This window comes from Ursus maritimus, unplaced genomic scaffold (genome assembly GCF_017311325.1).
Source record: "Ursus maritimus isolate PB19 unplaced genomic scaffold, ASM1731132v1 scaffold_16, whole genome shotgun sequence".
In the NCBI taxonomy this organism is placed as follows: Eukaryota; Metazoa; Chordata; class Mammalia; order Carnivora; family Ursidae; genus Ursus; species Ursus maritimus.
The window spans coordinates 2,306,623-2,326,556 of record NW_024424008.1 but is presented as its reverse complement, the minus strand read 5'-3'; the positions used below and the strand labels follow the sequence as shown (position 1 = coordinate 2,326,556).

The following is a 19,934-nucleotide window of genomic DNA, read 5'->3' as shown; positions in this document are numbered from 1 at the left end:
GGCAACATTTAAAAGAATAGAAACTTATTGCACATACTGTCGTTTTACCCTTTTGAAGTATACAATTCAATGGTTTTTAGTATATTCATAGACCTGTGCAGCCATCACCATTATATAATTCCAGAACGCTTTCATCACCACAGAAGAAATGTTATCCATTAGCAATCATTGCCATTTTCCCACACCCAACATCCCCAGCCCCTGACAGACACTAGTCTACTTTCTATCTCTATGGATTTGCCTATTACACACAATTCCTATAAATAAAATTATACAATATATGACCTGTTATGTCTGACTTCTTTCAATTAACATAATGTTTTAAAGATTCACCCACATTGTAGCATGTGTCAGTACTTCCTTTTTTTTTTTTTACTTCTTTTTTACTTTTTATTGTTGGATAATATTCCAAGATATGGATATACCTCATTTTATTTATCCATTCATCAGCTGATGCATGTTTGAGTTATTTCCACTCTTGTAACTTTTAAATGTGAATTGCTCCCATTAAAAACAGTGTATATAGTTCCCCTTAGGCAGGAACTACCTCTCATATTTGTTTGTTTACAACTTTTTATTTCTAGACAGTGTGAATTTTTGTTCATATGTTAGCTAAAAAATTATATTTCATAATGACAGAGGGAAATAGGACTGCAACCTGGGTCTGTTGGTTTTCAAAACCTGTGCTCTTTTGTAATGTGACATATCACATTCTTTAAGTTTGTGTCATTTTTGGGATACATTCTTATCTAACCCAAACACCCTCTGGAAGCCTACTCTGAGCTCCTGGGCCCTAAGAGCATATACCATAGGGTTGAGGGCAGGGGGGATGACAATGTTGAGCACATTTAGAAGAACAGGGAAGATGGGAACTGCTTTTCCTGCCAGATGGGCTATAGACACGACGACAATGGTTGTGTAGAAGAAGAAGATGAGGATGAGATGGGAGCTGCAGGTGCTCAGAGCCTTGACGATTGCCTCAGTAGAATTCAGCCTCAGCACGGAGCGAAAGATCAGAACATAGGAAATAAAGACTAGAACCATGTCACTTCCACCAAGGACCCATGCCAAAGCCAACTGATAAAATCTATTAATGGTAATATCATCACAGGCCAAGCCAGTGACCCCTGGGTTGGAGCACATGCAGTGCTCAATTTCATTCCTGGAGCAATAGTGTCTCTGGGCAGCCAGTATAGGCACTGGGATGGTCAGCAGTACATTCCTAAGCACCATGAACACTGTGGCTTTTACCACAAAAGCCTCAGTAACTATGGAGGAGTACTGAAGTGGGTGGCAGATGGCTACATATCTATCGACAGCCATGCAGAGGAAGATGCCTGACTCCATGCTAATAAAACAGTGAACAGCATAAATTTGAGTAAAGCACTCAGGGAGGCTAATGGCCTTGACATCAAACCAGAAGATGGCCAGAATCTTGGGCATGATGGTAGTAGCCAAGCCAATGTCCACTATGGCCAGGATACTAAGGAATTGATACATGGGCTGATGCAAGTTATGCTCATGGTGAACAGTGATCACAATGAGAATGTTGGCACCAAGAGCTAAGAGGTATATCAGAGCCAGGGGCAGGGAGAGCCAGTGCTGCCATTCGTGAATGCCTGGGAGCCCCATCAGGATGAACTTAGACACTTGAAATCTTGAGCTGTTGGGTGCATTCTGGGAGATATCCATATCTTGGAGCTTCTGAATTGGTAGTGTCTGCCTGTAGATAGAGGGAAAGAAGAAGGAAGCTTGATTAAGTGTTCAGCTGAGATTCAGATTTAATTTAAAGATATAAGATTTACTCATAGTCCCTTTCATCAGGATATTACACCATGTCTCTTGTCTCTGGAAAATGTTCAGAAGAGAGTAACTGAAATGGCCAAAATAAGCCCTAAAAGGAAGACTACAGAAGAAATAGTCATAAGGGAATCAGTTATAGGCTTCTTGTCACTTAGTGGCGTTTTTCTACGTGGAGCAAGAGGATATAGACAAAGCAGGAGACACAGTCATGAATATTCTGATTTCTCAGGAGGTAAACACTAAGGACAGAATAGATATGGCCCTTCTTGGAGGTCTTCCAAGGAAGAACAAGAAATCAAAACAGGAATTATCATAATAGTTTTATTTTGGATAGGGTTTAGATGTTTTCACAAAAACTTCTTTGAAAGACGCCTTTTTCAAATTTTAGGAAATCGAAGTTCACAGAAGTTTAGTGATTTATTTGAGGTTACAGTCTTAAATGATAAATGTGCTGGAGCTACAATCTTAGTATTCTGTATTTAGCTGCTATGCAAATTCCTTAAACTGTGGCTGATGGCTTAATAAAAATGGTTCTTTTCAGGTACAACCTTTTTTTCCCTTTTTGATTATAAAAGTTAAATTGAAAACATATTAAAACCTATAGTTTTTGGTTTATTGATTTTTTAATACTGAGATACGTAAGATGATTAAATCAATAAGAACTTTCCTACCACTTCCAGATTTTAGTAGGACTTTTTCAATAGCATTATTTTAAAAATATATAATACCATGTATTTCCTTAAATGAATTTTAACATGTACTGGATTTAACTGCCATGATTTCTGCAGATATGTTGACATTTGAATATCTAGATAATTATACTTAAGTGAAATCAGTGTTCACCATATTAACTTTTCATAACGGTACCTTCCCATTTGTGAGGTCTTTATTTTTATTCAAATCTTTCATGGCTATAGAACATTTTCAAGTTATTTTAGCAGCAAGGGAAAATAGTCAGTATACCTTGAATGAGTTAGAAAATCATCTTCAATTCAGAATTTTGATTATTATTTTCATTATTTTTTCCCTGTTTTTAATGGTTCATTACAAAAAATGTAACTCATTTATCTTGAATAGCTTTTGATCTACAGTGGGAAGAATATATTTGTATTTTATTTTTCTTCAAATGGTAAAACAATAGTTTTAGTTTCTTTTCCCATTGACTACTGATGCCTCCTTTTGTGTGCAGTAAGTTTTATATGCACTAGGTCTGTTCCATTTTCTGTCTGTGCATTGTGGTATTATCACAGTGAGCAAAACTTCTCTGGATTTATGAGATTTTGATGTGGAAATGCTACGGTTTGGAGCGAACCATCAAGAAAGAATTTTTGAGATGTCTTTGGTGCAAAAGTGTTGTTTTATTAAAGCACGGGGACAGGACCCATGGGCAGAAAGAGCTGCATTGAAGTTGTGAGGGGTGGCACATTATAGACTTTCAAGTTGGGAGGGGGTTAGGGCTAGCTATTGTTAGGAAAGGGTCATTTATTACTGTCTAACAAAACTTTAGTTATGAGACCCTTCAGATGTATATCAGTGGGCCATATGCTTCGAGGGTGATTGCTAACCTATACTTGGGGAGTACAAATGAAGTTTCCAAAGGAATTTTTTTCTGGTTCTCAAATGATCCTTTATTGAAATACTTCCTTTGTAGTTCTTAACTAGCTGGGCATTCCACTGCACCACTATTGATGCCATCTCTGATGTCATGAGGGTGGTGGCCATCAACATTGCAGCCTACAGACCGGGCAGTCCCCACGATCTCTTTAATGGTTCCAGAGAGTTTTCAGGCTAAAAATCAGTGCTGTATCTCTCAGGCAGTATTGACAATCTCATCAAAAGTGATTTTCCACAGTGCTTAAGTTTTTCTGCTGCATTCTGTCTCTCGGCGATTGCTTGAGGGTTTTGATAATTAGGACAGAGGCAGAAGGTACTGCTTCAATCTGGGCCTATCTGTTCTGAATGGTCAGATTCACTGTCATCCTCAGACCCTTCCAATAGCCAGTTGCCTTGGTGATGTCATCACCAACCTTGTTTGGAGACAGACCCAGATGGCCAATCTTCAGGGCCAGGGCAGACATGGTACTAACTTCGCCACTGGTGCACCTCAGGAATATGACTTTGATCTCATTGGGGTTGAATCTGGGTGGCATGGTAGAGGGGGCTGGTGTCTGATGAACCTGGATTCTGGACGACTGAAGACAGTTGCACCTTTGCTTCCTCTCAGCCCAAAGACCAAAGCCCAAAGGAATTTTTATATGTAATAGTAGTCTTAGAGGATCCGGGAGGTTGGGAGAATGTTAAGCTAAGATTGCCTTTTGCCCTTGGCAAAGTATTAACATCAAGGCAGTTGAGTTCCAAGGTTACTCTGCCCATCTCAAGGACTTTCCAATGGTCTGTAAGTTGTAAGAAAATTTAATTTTTTTCTTTTGCCTTTGTTCTCCATGTCAATTTGACATATAGTAGATCTTCTTTCCACTTAATATTTTACATTTAAAATTTTAAAACTCTTATGTTTAGACTGCCAGCAACACCTTAAACTCTTCTGTTGATTTGAAAAATATCCAAATTTAATTTGGATCCTATGAAATACAAAAACTAATTTATAAAAATTAACACATTCCATATCTTGGCTTTTGTAAATAATGCTGAGATAAATGTGGGTGTATATATATATTTTTGAATTAGCGTTTTTATTTTCTTGGATAAATACCCAAAGTGGAATTGATAGATCATATGGTAGTTCTATTTTTAATTAAAGTTTTTTTCCTTTTTATTCAGCAATTTTATTTGTTTCTTACTTTACTTAAATTTTCATTTACATCTGTGACTAAAAGCTATTATTTATATGTCTCAATATTTCAAACTTAAAAAAAACCCTATATTTGAAGTTTTATTAGTGGAATTTTTTCCTAGAGTTTTTCTTTTTTTTAAATTTTTGCTTATGTATTTATGTATTTATTTATTGATTTGAGAGAGAGGGAGAGTAAGCGAGTGGGGGGAGGGATAGGGGAAGAAGGAGAATCTCAAGCGGACTCCCCACTGTGCGGGTAGCCTGATGTGGTGCTTGATCCCACAACCCATGAGATCATGACCTGAGCTGAAATCAAGAGTCAGACACTCAACGACTGAGCCACCCAGGCGCCCTCTAGAGTCTGTTTTCTAATTAATTGTTGCTCATACATTGGAAACTTGCCGATTTCTGTATTTTGCTTTGCATTAGCTTCACTATTTTATTGTCCATTATAAATAATTTTTAGTTCATTTTTTTCTCTTTGATTTTCTAGTAAGACCTCCTTCGTGTTATCAAAATGATACTTTTGAGCTCTCTTTTCCAAATATAGCTGTCATTTATGTTTTTCTGCTTTGTTTTAACCAGAACAACATAAAATAGTGCTAGCAGTCAATCTCGTTTTCCCCCATTGGTTGATTTAATAAAATATTTTACATTGAGAACGGTGTTGGCTTTTGTGTTCTACAAATAAAACCAATTAAGAATGTATTTTGTATGCTGTAAAAGTTCCAAATCATTGAAGAATTGAGACTCATGATTCAAAATATCCTTTTATTTTGGGAATCTTTGCCTTATAACACATTATTCAAGAATCACTTAGCTTGGTCATTTACTCACCAAAGTTTTACTGAGTGCCTCCTGCGTGCCTGACACTGTGGCAGCCAAGGGGTTTTCTTCGCACATTCAGCTGGCTGGAGACCCCCACTGTCTGCAGTATGGCCATGTCAGAGCTCAGCCACAACTCTTTGCCCTCCTTCCCAGATTAAAGCTCTTAACCACTGCCCAGGTGAAGAGATCAATGGAAGGTTGAGAAATTCAGGGACAGTGCGCCAGATTCATAGGCAGACACAGAATCCTCGGAGGGGGACTGCCTCCATTGATTGCCCTCCCAGTGTCCATGACAGTGGCTGCTTTACTTACTATTGCAGGAGGGGCCATGAAGATGGCCCAGGCTGGTTCTTCCTCCTGGGCTGCTTCCCCTCTCCTGGCTGGTGATGCCTATGCTGGGCCTTTTGTTGCTCGGAGCTGCTGTATCCCTTTCCTACCATTCCCGGAGTTTTGGATGTGAATCACAGCTCTGAAATCACCTAGTCTTGGTCTGACCCCCCACCCCCATCCCCAGGCCCACCCTATGGCACTCCTCAGTGCCACCCAACTGCCCCTGGGGCAGGTTGTCTCACTCCAGCAGAAGGGCCCCCAGTGACTTTGGAGGCCTGTCTTGGTTGCTCTGGGAACAAACCTAGTCCCAGGACAAGGACCCAGCAGGCGGACAGCTCTGCCAGGTTGAATTGTCAGAAGGAAGTGTGTTTGTCCTTCTTGTCTAGGCTTGGTTTCCTCCCTACTCACTCTAGCAAGTAGTCAGTTGTGTTGGAATGGGACGCAGGAGTTCTTCAAAATCACTGTGCTATGTAAAAATCCACATGAGAAACCACAGGATTTATGGAAAAGTGGAGTCAGGAGCATAGTACTCGAAACGTTATCAGTGACACATTAAAAAGATAGAAAACTAGGATAAAACTAGCAGAGTTTGACACATGTGAACTGGTTAAGGAAATACAAATACTGCAATGAAGACAACACTTGGCTTTGAGAAGGACTTGACGTTTGCTTGTGGACGTGGGTGGAAGGGCCGCAGCTTGTGAGCTATGTTGAAGTGATAAAAAGAACTGTGCCTGAACTCAAACGGAAAGTTGTGATTGAGGGTAGGTAGCTGGTGGGTGTTAGGAGCGTGTATGTGTGTGTGTGTGTGTGTGTGTGTTGTGTATCCTAGGACGCTCACTCTCAGCTTGATGCAGTTTCTGTGTTTGGATTGCACGAAGGCAAAGGTGAAATCTGGTTACGCTCCAGTTGTTTCGTAATGTGTCACTGGTGTTGGAGCATGTTTGTACATTCAAACCAAGTGATCTAGCAGAAGGGACTGTGTCCCCCTTGTCCTGTGTCAACAGTCTTCCACTCTCCTGAATCTTCCACCTCAATATTTGAAGATTCCAAGGACTGAGAACTTCACCAAATATCTCTACCGCACATACTTGTGTCTGGGTCTTTCCATGGCACTTCCCAGTCACACTCTGTATCCTCAGGATCTTTCACTGACTCAGCCTCTTGTAAGAGTCATCTTTGTGTATTACTCTCACTTCCTCACCTTTTTAATCTGTGACCATCTAAAATCTGTCCTATTGCTATATTGGAACTGGTTTTGCTAATGACTTCCATATTGCCTAATTGAATGAGCATTGCAGTAGATAGAGTACTAATAGGAAACAGATGGCCCATTCAAGTTAGAGTAATTTAAAAAACTTTTTAATTGAGGTATAATTGACATATAACATTATATTAGTTTCAGGTGTACAGCATAATGATTCCACATTTGTATATATTGGGAAATAATCACCAAAATAAATCCAGTTACCATCCATCACTATACATACTTACAATTTTTTGTTCTCGTGATGACTTTCAAGAGTTACTCTCTCTTAGGAACTTTCAGATATGCAGTACACTATTATTAACTAGTCACCAGACCGTCCGTAACATCCTCAGAACTTACTTATTTGTAACTGAAAGTTTGTAACTTTTGACTCCCTTCCCGTACATTTTGCCACCCCGCTCTTGCCTCTGGCAACTATGCTTCTGCCTGTTCTCTGTATCAGTGAGCTTGTTGTGCTTTTTTTTTGTTTTGTTTTGTTTTTTAATCCTACATATAAGTGAGATCATATAGTATTTGTCTTTCTCTGACTTAATTTCACTCAGCATAATGCCTTCAAAGTCCATCACGTCGTAAATTGCAAGATTTCCGTTTTTATGGCTGAATAGTATTTCTGTGTGTGTGTGTGTGTGTGTGTGTGTTGCATCTTCTTTATCCATGCATCCTTTGATGGACATTTAAGTTGTGTCCATATCTTTGCTATTGCAAATAATGCTGAAATGAATGTGGCAGTGCATATATGTTTTTGAATTAGTGTTTTCATTTTCTTTGGGTAAATGCCAAGAAATGGAATTGATGAATTATATAGTAGTTCTATTTTTAGTTTTTTGAGGAACCTCCATACTGTTTTTGATAGTGGCTGTACCAATCTACATTCCCACCAACAGTGCACAAGTGTTCCCTTTTCTCCACATTCTTGCCAGCACTAATTATTTCTCAAATTAGAACAATTTGAATAGAATAATTCAAATTAATTGAATTAAAATAACTTGAGAAGACTTTACTTACAAAGGGACTAGTATAAGGATGTCACTAGTAAGATCCTAAGTGAGAGTGCAGTTACCTAGAGTTAGTAACAGCGCTCGTCACCACCTCTAGATGTGAAGGCATGGGTCCTTGGAATCCTGAAGTAGAGAGTTGGCTTAGAGAAATTTACCTTGAGAGGAGCGTTTTTGATTGATGATGTTGAATTTATCCTATCTCTTTAGGTGTGAGTTTTGCTTATTGACTTAATGTCACTCTTTTGTGTTGAGATTGCTCAAATATCTGGTTGTATTGGTGTTAAATAAAATTGCACTGGACAGGATGAGCAAGTGGAAGTTGGTTTTACTCTTATACTAATGCCCGCAATGGGGAAGAGAGCACAGATCAAGTCTGGATACCCAGTTCCACTAACACCAAAGGCAGGGTTGAGCTGGGGTAAGGCGTCAGGTGGAATGGGCTTAAGCCCTGGGGTGAGCAAGTGGAAATGTACTGGAGGACTTCAGGGAGGTTGATCAATGGGATGTGTCAAGTACATTGAATTATTCCTGAGATTGCTAATGTTTTTGTCTGTGATTAGGCCATCTGTGTTTCCTAATTGGTGCCCTTAGAAATTAGGCTGCTACCCTTTACGGGGTCTGGGAGATGGGATGCTATCTCTTTCAGTGTTTACATTTTAGGAGATAGTTCCCAGGTTCTTGGAAAAGACATTTCGTAAGTTGCAAAACTGGCAAAAGGCTAAGAGAAGACTTATATACACTGCAAAGGGGCAAAGAAAGAATTTACAATTACAAGTTTTCTGCAGCAAATGCCCAAAGAAAAGGGAGACCAGGGGCTTATAGTCAGGAAGAAACCTTTGTAAAATTTAGACCAAGATATTTTCATCTCTGGTTGGTTGGTTTTCTTTCCAGTAGGCAATCTCGGGATGTTGCTGTATTTGTTTCATGGAACCTGTTTTAAGAGAAATAAGAGGTATGCTAATATCTTGATTTATATTTGAGCTTATGCCTCATGCTTCCTGGGGCATTGTCATTTATAGCCATGTGGGTCACTGTTATGTTTTATCACCCAATCTCCAATGTTCTGGAACCCCCACCACTGTTTCTTGACTTTTGGCCTATTTCTTGGTTCAGGCGTATGTGTGCAGCAGCAGAGACCTGCCTGGCTACTTCTATTGTGCTACTCCTTCATCACTGAGCTGTTTTTCTCATGGTGCCCTGCTTCTCTTAGTCAGCCATTCTCAGTCTGAATCTACCATGCACCTTCTGGACTTTCATTTTTCCATAATTCCATCACAATTGCCTTTCATCTTTGGAGTTTCCCATTTTGTGTGTGTGTGTGTGTGTGTGTGTGTGTGCATGTGCACGTGTATGTCATGAGATAAACTCCCAATTTGGCTAACCACTATACTCTGTTATCCTTTATAAACAGCTAAACAGAATCCTAATTGACAGCTTTTTACTAACAGTAAGGAAGCACGTTCTCCCTTTTTGACGTTTTGTGCCCTTCTGCTGGCCAGTTCATAGTCATGACTCGTGGTTTCTGTTTACTCTTTACTCACTCTCCAGAGTATGGAGTGTTTTAATCTGAGCAGTTAATGTGAAAAAGGAAAAAAAAAGGTCTAGTGAGAAACTGTTAACATTTAGTTAATTGACAGAGCGTACTGAGGAAGAGGATATAAAAATCTATAACCTGGGCATCCAAAATACATGTCTTGGTGGTTAATTCCCCCCCTTCCCTTTTCCTACTTAGAGCCAATGCAGACTTTTGGAAAGAAGTCACTGTGCACTTCAGAAGTGAGGAATTATGCTTCACCTACGTGGGGGTGGTGAGGCTACATAAATTATTTAGAAATTTTCTGCATGAGAGGTTTGTTTATTCTCCCCTATGTGTTTATTTATTAGATCACTTATATGAGTATGAACTCATGGATACTTAATTTGTACCTTAGTTATAATCTAATATGAGAACTTCTGACGTGTAAAGAGCTTTGAATCATCACCCCGTCCTTAAAATAAAAAAGGCTGAAAAAAAGGAAATTCATTGACTTTTCATAGACCCATCAAAGAAGTGACATTACAGGGCAACCGCCACCCCCTAATTTGGAGAGACAGGTGAATACAGAGAATCTGGCTAGTTGGAGCAGAAGGTACTGAAGGCATAGACTGGTAGGTACTTCAAAGGTAATTTTGACAAATCCTTAGTATAAGTGTGATCTAGCATGAGAATGAGAAATATTTGGGGGTTGTAGTTTTAGGCAGGTCCCACACTTTAAATCCAGCAATCCCAGCAGATTCTCACAGTGAAGATCCAAAAGGGGTCTCCTGGCTCTGGCAGGGGGAAGGGAAAAATTAACATTGTGAAGTAACCCCAGAGCATTCTCTATAATAAAGTAAGAGATGTTACTAGAGTCTTATCCCACCCAGAGGAAGGGTATCCCTCTAACCCCAGGAAGTCAGTTAGCCTTGCGACCTCAGTTCTCCGATGGGTCCAGGAGAAGTGGTTGGTTTTCCAGCTTCTTCTTGATGTAAGACTGGGAGTGACACTTCTAAATTTTCTTTATAAATTGGAACCTAAAGGAAGTCTCATGTAATTTTTACTATTTTGTTAGTTTTCTAATCTCTCTATATCCATTTAAAGATGCTTTGTCTATCATTCTATCATTCCTACTTGTTCTCACCAGGAGTCTTTGTCTGAATTATCCTCTTAGCTATTAGTGGAAGTGGAAATCCAATCTCTTGGATGGCCAGAATAGAAGAAATTCTAGTATTTTTCTCTTGGGACTTATTTTTTTCTCCCTGAAATGTCAAAGGATCTCAGGCACTTAGTCCAAACACTGTGTGGAAAGAATAACAGGTAATTTGACCCATCCAGTAGTGCACTACAGTTATCAGCAGTCAACGCTTCTGTCCTTTGTATATGGGATTGTTGTGGTGTAGTTGAGTGAAGGGTCAAGAAAGAGTTCTTGAGACTTCGGTGCAAATTAGTAGCTTTATTTGAGTAGCTCAGGGACAAGACCTTTGGGCAGAAAGAGCTGTACTTTTTGCTGTATGAAGCTGGTGGTTATATGCTTAATGCTCAGGAGGGAGGGGACATGCAGTGTGTATTAGATCACAAATGTTTCTTTGAATTTCTACTTGTAAAACTACTTCCACAGATTTCTCTAGTGCTTATCATTAGCTATTGGTGAATATATGCAGTCAGGAGACCCTTTAAGAATGTAGCAACTAGTGCATATTTAATCCCTATCAGGACTATGTAGGCTCTAGGTCAGCCTTCTAGGCTAAAGGTGAACATTTTTCTGCTTCTATCCCTCATCAAGATTGTGTTGTCTAAATGGGGTGTCTGTGCCTATTGGATCGGGGCCCCCAAATGTTGGGTGATGATTGGGAGGAAGCTAGTGGCAAGGTGGTTAAAGATTCAGCTGAGGCAAGACAAAGGAGATAGAAGTTTATTGAATACACTGTAGGGGAGCAGCGGACAGGACAGCAGAGAAGGGGCTGTCTGCAAGGAGGCAGTGGATGGGGGCTGTTTTTAAAGGGGTTAGATGAGGAGGTATGGAAATGTATGAAATTCTTCCCTTTTTGGTAACTGTGTGCTTGATTGTAAATAGCTCATTGGTCAGTTAAGCTCTATGGATATTTTGAGGTGGGTGGCCTGATGGGCCTGTCTGTATTCAGCCAGGTGGTCACTGTGGCCCTTTCTACATTCCATTGCTCAATCCTATTTGCCTAAAAGCAGCCTCTACTAAGATCACTGTTACAAATAGGTAAAAGCACATGGTCCAACTCTGCCTTGGCTATAGATACAACAAAGGCCTGCTAACTCACTCTGTTAAAAGAAAGATAATTCCTTGAATTTTAATGGCCTAAGTTTTTCAGTCTTGGGCTCTGTGATTTTGTGATTTGTAAGGAATATATATATATATATATATATATATAATATATATGAAAGAACATATTCAGCATTCGGTTACTGCTGCAGAAAAAAAAATCTTGAGGGATTACGTCCTGAGCCGAAGGCAGACGCTTAATGACTGAGCCACCCAGCTGCCCCTGTAAGGAATATATATTTTAGTCATCTGAATGACCTATGTATTTTCCTGTGTATTTGGTTTTCACCCAGGGTTCCCAGCTCACAGCTCCTAAAACCCTTGAAATTTCCTGTGATAAGGGAGATAAAGGTCTCTTTTGTTATGTTAATGAAGTCACTTTTGGAAAGCCTTTATTTAATTTAAGGATTGGTGCTGTTTGCCTGGAGGACCAACCTTGTCATTAGAGGGTTAGAACTTTCAGCTCCAGAGGGGAGAGGGGCTGGAGGCTGAGTCAGGAAATAACCAATGACTTAGTCATGACTATGTAATGAAATCCCCCCCCCAAAAGGTCTGGGTTCATGGGGCACCTGTGTGGCTCAGTCGATTGGGCATCTGCCTTTGGTTCGGGCAGGTTGTAATCTCAGGATCCTGGGATCAAGCCCCATGTCGGGCTCCCTGCTCAGTAGAGAGTCTGTCTCTCCCTCTCTCTCTGACCCTCCTCCCTTCTTGCTCTCTCTCTCTCTCCCCCTTTCTCTCTTTCAAAAAAAAAAAAAGGAGTGGGTTCAGATCTCTTCCCAGGTGGTGAACACATGTTGACCTGGAGAGGGCATGGAAGCTATGTGCCCTAATGATGTGAAATGCTGGGGTTCATGAATGAATGGTCAAGAAAAAATTCTTGAAATGTCTTCGGTACAAAAAAGGTGGTTTTATTATAGCATGGGGGCAGGACCTGTGGGCAGAAAGAGCTGCACTGGGTTGTAAGGAGTGGCTGATTATATATTTCCAAGTTGGGAGGGGATTGGGGAATAGCATGTATCTCTAAGGAATTTGGAAGCAAGGTTTCCAGGACCTTGAGGGGCTAGCTGTTGTTAGGAAAAAGTCATTTACTACTGTCTAGTAAAACTTCAGTCATGAGAGCCTTCAGATGTATATCAGTGGGCCATATGCTTGGAAGAAGATTGCTAACATACAGAAGATTGCTAACACACAGAAGTAGAGAGAAAGGAAGTTTCCAAAGGGATTTTTATATGTTAAAGAAGACTTACAGGATCCTGGAGATCTGGGCTAATGTCAAGCTAAAGTTGCCTTTGCCTCTAGCAAAGTATTAACATCAAGGCAGCTAAGTTCCTGGAGGAAGGTCACCCTGCCTGTCCCAAGTACTTGTCAATGGGCTGTAAGTTATAAGGAAGTTTAATTAATTAATTAATTAATTAATTTTTGCCTTTGTTGTCCACATCACTTAACACATACATTGCCACCTTGCCCACTGCATCTCATCCCCTGGCTATTCCTGACATATCTTTTTGTAAAAAACTGGTGATCTAGTAAGTAAAATATTTCTCTGAGCTCTGTGAGCTGCCCTAGCAAATTAATGGAACTCGAGGCAGAGGTCCTGGAAACCTCTGATTTATACAACCTGGACTTGTAACTGGTGTCTGAAACCCAAGGAGGGGTCATTGGAACCTCCAGTCTGTATCTGGTTGGTCAAGAGCACAGGTTGGACAGTCTAGGACTTGCAACTAGGCATCTGAAGCAGGGGGTGAGGGCAGTCTTCTAGGACTGAACCCTTAACCTGTGGAATCTGATGCTTTTTCCCAGTAGATAGTGTCAGAACTGGGTTGAATTCTTAGACATGTGGCCAGGTGTGTGGGGGAACCCTCTCCCCTCCATCTCCATGTTAGAATTGGGTCTGGGAACCCTAGAAGAGGCTTCTAAGTTTATTGATCTATGTTAAGCTTTTCTCCAAAGTCTGCCATAATGCCATGTGAGTAGGTCAGGGGAATTTCCCAAACTTATTCACGTGTCACTTTGGAGCCAAAATTCCACCCTTGCTGGTCTATATTCTGACCTTAAATAAAAAATAATTTTACCAACTTTCTCTTCTCTCTGTCCACAAACTTGTATCATTTGTCTTATGGGGAAAGATCTACTCTGAGGAGATTGCTGAACTTTATACTGCCAATGAACTGCAGCACCTCACAGGGATTTTCTTAATTTACTTGAGAAGTTCAAGTAACGTTGAATGTTAACAAAAAGCCATTGGGATATTCTTCTTAGTGTTTAATGCAGATTAACTCAAGAGTTGTAAAAGAGTTTGTAAAGTGACAAAATAATTCCTGTCAAATTCTTGACTTATATATAACTAACCCCTGTTAGTTACATGTATAACTAACTGTATTTTCCATTAGACAGGAAAATTGCTGCCAACTTTTAAATGGAATTTTCTTTTATTAATGGACAAGTGATATGCAATTTCATTTAGTTAGATATCATTACTTTTTTTTTTTTTTTTTGGTCATCTTAATTTCTGTTTTTAAAAGTTAGTAGCAAGGTTGAATAGAGAGAAAGTGTTAAGAGCAGAGACTCTGGAGCCTGACTGCTTGTGTCCTTTTTTTTTTTTTAAATTTTTTAATGATTTTTTATTATATTATGTTAGTCACTATACAGTACATCCCCGGTTTCCGATGTAAGGCTCGATGATTCATTAGTTGCGTATAACACCCAGTGCACCATGCAATATGTGCCCTCCTTACTACCCATCACCAGCCTATCCCATTCCCCCACCCCTCTCCCCTCTGAGGCCCTCAGTTTGTTTCTCATAGTCCCTAGTCTCTCATGTTTCATTCCCCCTTCTGATTACCCCCCCTTTCTTTATCCCTTTCTTCCCCTACTGATCATCCTAGTTCTTATGTTCCATAGATGAGAGAAATCATATGATAGTTGTCTTTCTCTGCTTGACTTATTTCACTTAGCATTATCTCCTCCAGTGCCGTCCATGTTGTAGCAAATGTTGAGAACTCGTTCTTTCTGATAGCTGAGTAATATTCCATTGTATATATGGACCACAACTTCTTAATCCAGTCATCTGTTGAAGGGCATCTCGGCTCCTTCCACGATTTAGCTATTGTGGACATTGCTGCTATGAACATTGGGGTGCATATGGCCCTTTTCTTCACTACGTCTGTATCTTTGGGGTAAATACCCAGTAGTGCAATGGCTGGATCCTAGGGTAGCTCAATTTTTAACTTTTTAAGGGACCTCCACACTGTTTTCCAGAGTGGCTGTACCAACAATGGTACAATGTAGGAGGGATCCCCTTTCTCCACATCCTCTCCAACAATTGTTGTTTCTTGCCTTGTCTATTTTTGCCATTCTAACTGGCGTAAGGTGGTATGTCAGTGTGGTTTTGATTTGAATTTCCTTGATGGCTAATGATTTTGAACATTTTTTCATGTGTCTGTTAGCCATTTGTATGTCTTCATTGGAAAAGTGTCTGTTCATATCTTCTGCCCATTTTATGATTTGTTTATTTGTTTCTCGTGTATTGAGTTTGAGAAGTTCTTTGTAGATCTTGGATACCAGTCCTTTATCTGTAGTGTCATTTGCAAATATCTTCTCCCATTCCGTGGGCTGCCTCTTAGTTTTTCTGACTGTTTCCTTGGCTGTGCAGAAACTTTTAATCTTGATGAAGTCCCATAAATTCATTTTATCTTTTGTTTCTCTTGCCTTTGGGGATGTGTCATGAAAAAGGTTGCTTTGGCCGATGTCGTAGAGGTTGTTGCCTATGTTCTCCTCTAGAATTTTGATAGATTCCTGTCTCACATCGAGGTCTTTCATCCATTTGGAGTTTATTTTTGTGTATGGTGTGAGATAGTGGTCAAGTTTCATTCTTTTGCATGTAGCTGTCCAATTTTCCCAGCACCATTTATTGAAGAGACTGTCTTTTTCCCACCGGATGTTTTTTCCTGCTTTATCAAATATTAGTTGCCCAAAGAGCCGAGGGTCCATTTCTGGGCTCTCTATTCTGTTCCATTGGTCTATGTGTCTGTTTTTGTGCCAGTACCATGCTGTCTTTGTGATCACAGCTTTGTAGTACAGCTCGAAATCCGGCATTGTGATGCCCCCAGCTTTGTTTTTCCTTTTCAACAGTTCCTTGGAGATTCGGGGCCTTTTCTGTTTCCATACAAATTTAAGGACTGTTTGTTCCAGTTCTTTGAAAAATGTCCTTGGTATTTTGATCGGGATAGCATTGAAAGTGTAGATTGCTCTGGGTAGCATGGACATTTTAACTATGTTAATTCTTCCGATCCATGAGCATGGAATATCTTTCCATCTTTTTATGTCTTCCTCAATGTCTTTCAAGAGTGATTTATAGTTTCTAGAATATAGGTCCTTTACGTCTCTGGTTAAGTTAATTCCAAGGTAACGTATGGTTTTTGGTGCTATTGTAAATGGGATGGATTCCCTAATTTCTCTTTCTTCGGTCTCGTTATTCGTGTATAGAAATGCAACTGATTTCTGAGCATTTATTTTGTATCCTGCCACGTTACTGAATTGCTCTATAACTTCTAATAGTTTGGGAGTGGCTTCTTTTGGGTTTTCCATATAGAGTATCATGTCATCTGCAAAGAGAGACATTTTGACTTCTTCTTTGCCAATTTGAATACCTTTGATCCCTTTTTGTCGTCTGATTGCTGTTGCAAGGACTTCTAGTACTATGTTGAATAATAGTGGCGAGAGTGGGCATCCTTGTCGTGTTCCTGATCTTAAGGGAAAGGCTTCCAGCTTTTCCCCATTGAGAATAATATTTGCAGTAGGCTTTTCATAGATGGCTTTTATGAGATTGAGAAATGTACCTTCTATTCCTACACTCTGAAGGGTTTTAATCAGGAAAGGATGCTGTATTTTGTCAAATGCTTTTTCGGCATCGATTGAGAGGATCATATGGTTCCTGAGTCTTTTCTTGTTGATATGATGTATCACGCTGATTGATTTGCGAATATTGAACCACGCTTGCATCCCAGGTATGAATCCCACTTGATCGTGATGGATAATCCTTTTAATGTACTGTTGGATTCTATTAGCAAGTATCTTGTTGAGGATTTTGGCGTCCATATTCATTAGGGAAATCGGTCTGTAATTCTCCTTTTTGAGGGGGTCTTTGCCTGGTTTGGGGATCAAGGTAATATTGGCCTCATAGAATGAGTTTGGTAGCTTTCCTTCTGTTTCTATTTTTTGAAATAGCTTTAGGAGAATAGGTATTATTTCTTCTTTGAATGTTTGGTAGAATTCCCCAGGAAAACCGTCCGGGCCTGGAGTTTTGTTATTTGGAAGGTTGTTTATCACTGACTCAATTTCTTCATAATTAATTGGCCTGTTTAAGGAATCAATTTCTTCCGGTTTCAATCTTGGTAGTTTATAGGTTTCCAGGAAGGATTCCATCTCTTCCAGATTGCTTAGTTTATTGGCATATAGCTGTTGATAAAAATTTCTAATAATCCTTCCAATTTCAATGGTGTTCGTCGTGACCTCTCCTTTTTCATTCATAATTTTAATAATCTGGGTCCTTTCTCTTTTCTTTTGGATAAGTCTTGCCAGTGGTCTGTCAATTTTATTGATTCTCTCAAAGAACCAGCTTCTAGTCCTGTTGATCTGCTCTACTGTACTTCTGGTTTCTGCTTGATTGATTTCAGCTCTAATTTTGGTCAACTGCTTCCTCGTGCGTGGATTAGGCCTGTCCCTCTGTTGCTGTTCCAGCTTCTTGAGGTGAGAATATAAAAACTGCATTTTAGATTTTTCTATTCTTTTGAGTGAGGCTTGGATGGCTATGTATTTCCCCCTTAGGACTGCCTTTGCAGTATCCCATAGGTTTTGGACTGTTGTATTTTCATTCTCATTGGTCTCCATAAATTGTTTAATTTGATTTTTGATTTCCTGGTTTATCGAGTCATTCCTGAGCAGGATGGTTCTTAGTCTCCAAGTGTTTGAGTTTCTTCCAAATTTTTCCTTGTGGTTGAGTTCCAATTTCAGAGCGTTGTGGTCTGAGAATATGCAGGGGATAATTTCAATCTTTTGGTATCGGTTGAGACCTGTTTTGTGTCCCAGAACATGGTCTATTCTTGAGAATGTTCCATGGGCATTAGAATAGAATGAGTATTCTTTGGTTCTGGGGTGTAGTGTTCTATATATATCTATGAGGTCCAACTCGTCGAGTATGGCATTCAAAGCCTTTGATTCTTTGCTTAGTTTTTGCCAGGGTGTTCTGTCTATTTCTGAGAGTGGAGTGTTGAGGTCCCCTACTATTAATGTATTTTTATTTATATGTCTCTTTATTCTGGTTAAGAGTTGGCTTGTGTATCTTGCTGCTCCCCTGTTGGGGGCATATATATTTATAATTGTCATATCCACTTGTTGAATACTTCCCTTAAGAATAATATAGTGCCCTTCTGCATCTCTAACTATAGTCTGTAGTTTAAAATCCAATTTATCTGATATGAGAATTGCTACCCCAGCTTTCTTTTGAGGTCCATTTGCGTGAAAGATGGTACTCCATCCCCTTACTCTCAGTCTGAATGCATCTTTGGGTTCGAAATGAGTCTCTTGTAGACAGCAAATGGATGGGTCATTTCTTTTTATCCAATCTGCAACCCTGTGGCGTTTTATGGGATGGTTCAAACCATTTACATTAAGACTGATTACTGAGAGATATGATTTTAATGATGCCATGTTGCCAGTAAAGTCTTTGTTTGTATTGGCTGTGACTTTCTGTTCTGTATCACTCTTGGGGCCTTTTTACTTTTATAGAACCCCCCTTAATATCTCCTGTAGGGCTGGTTTCGTGGTTACGAAATTGGTCAATGACTGGCGATTCTGAAATGTCTTTATTTCTCCATCAATTCTGAATGACAGCCTTGCTGGATAAAGGATCCTTGGCTGCATGTTTTTCTCTGAAAGAGCTTTAAATATGCTCCCCCAACCCTTTCTCTCATTCCAGGTCTGTGTAGACAGGTCTGATGTAATTCTGATGCCTTTGCCTTGGTACGTGAGAAATTTCTTTGCCCTGGCCGCTTTCAATACTGTATCCTTGGATCTAATATTTGCGAATTGCACTATGACGTGACGTGGCGTAGGTTTGTCGTGGTTGAGCTTGGGAGGGGTCCTCTCTGCCTCTTGGACACGAATGTTTGTTTCCCTCGCTAGATTAGGGAAGTTTTCAGCTACAATTTGTTCAAATATCTCTTCTAGACCTCGTTTTTTCTCCACTCCATCGGGGATGCCGATGATTCTAACACTGGATCGTTTCATTGAGTCTCCACTCCATCGGGGATGCCGATGATTCTAACACTGGATCGTTTCATTGAGTCAGTAATCTCCCGTAACCTACATTCGTGGGCGTGGATTTTTTTAAGACCATCTTCTATTTTCATTTTTTCCTCTATTAACCCATCCTCCAATTCACTAACCCGTTCCTCTGCTTCTGCGACCCTGGCCGTCAGAGCCTCTAGTTTTGCCTGCATTTGGCTCATAGAATTTTTAATTTCTGTCAGATTCGCTCTCATTTCTGTCCTTAGGGATTCTATATTCTCAGTAACCTTTTCGTTAATACTTTTTTCAATTCTACTCATCATTTTGACCATCGTTACTCTGAATTCCATTTCTGATAATTTGGTTACATCCATATCCATTATTTCTGTGGCAGAGGCCACAGACTCACTGTCTTTTCTTTGCTGGGGGGGGCTTCTCCTTCTTGTCATTCTGATGAGAGGTTGCGGGGTTGTCCAGAGCCCAAATTATTGACTGGGTCCCAGGCCATGCCCCTTGTTTTATAGGGATCTTAGAGATGTGGGCTTCTTCTTTAAAGATTTTATTTATTTATTTATCTGAGAGAGAGAGACAGACAGTCAGCAAGAACAGAACAGAAGCAGGGGAGTGAGGGTGGAAGAAGCAGGCTCCCAGCGGAGGAGCCCGATGAGGGACTCCTTTCCGGAACGCCGGGATCACGCCCTAAGCCGAAGACAGGCGCTCAATGACTGCGCCACCCAGGCGCCTCGGGTTGTGGGCTTCTTGATTTTTCAGCCTGCCTTCTGTGTTCTGGGGGAGGGCCTGCCGCACTGATACTC

The 19,934-nt window shown here is 40.1% G+C and overlaps 1 protein-coding gene and 1 pseudogene across 1 annotated transcript; both read right to left on the bottom strand.

The window, feature by feature from the left end:
* Positions 1-648: 648 nt before the first annotated feature.
* On the bottom strand, positions 649-1,692 carry LOC103681421 (olfactory receptor 688). The gene has a single exon (XM_008710985.1). The coding sequence runs from the start codon at positions 1,690-1,692 to the stop codon at positions 727-729; it is 966 nt and encodes a 321-aa protein (XP_008709207.1). The 3' UTR covers positions 649-726.
* Positions 1,693-3,457: 1,765 nt separating this feature from the next.
* LOC121102842 lies at positions 3,458-4,016 on the bottom strand (annotated as a pseudogene).
* Between the last annotated feature and the right edge of the window lie 15,918 nt (positions 4,017-19,934).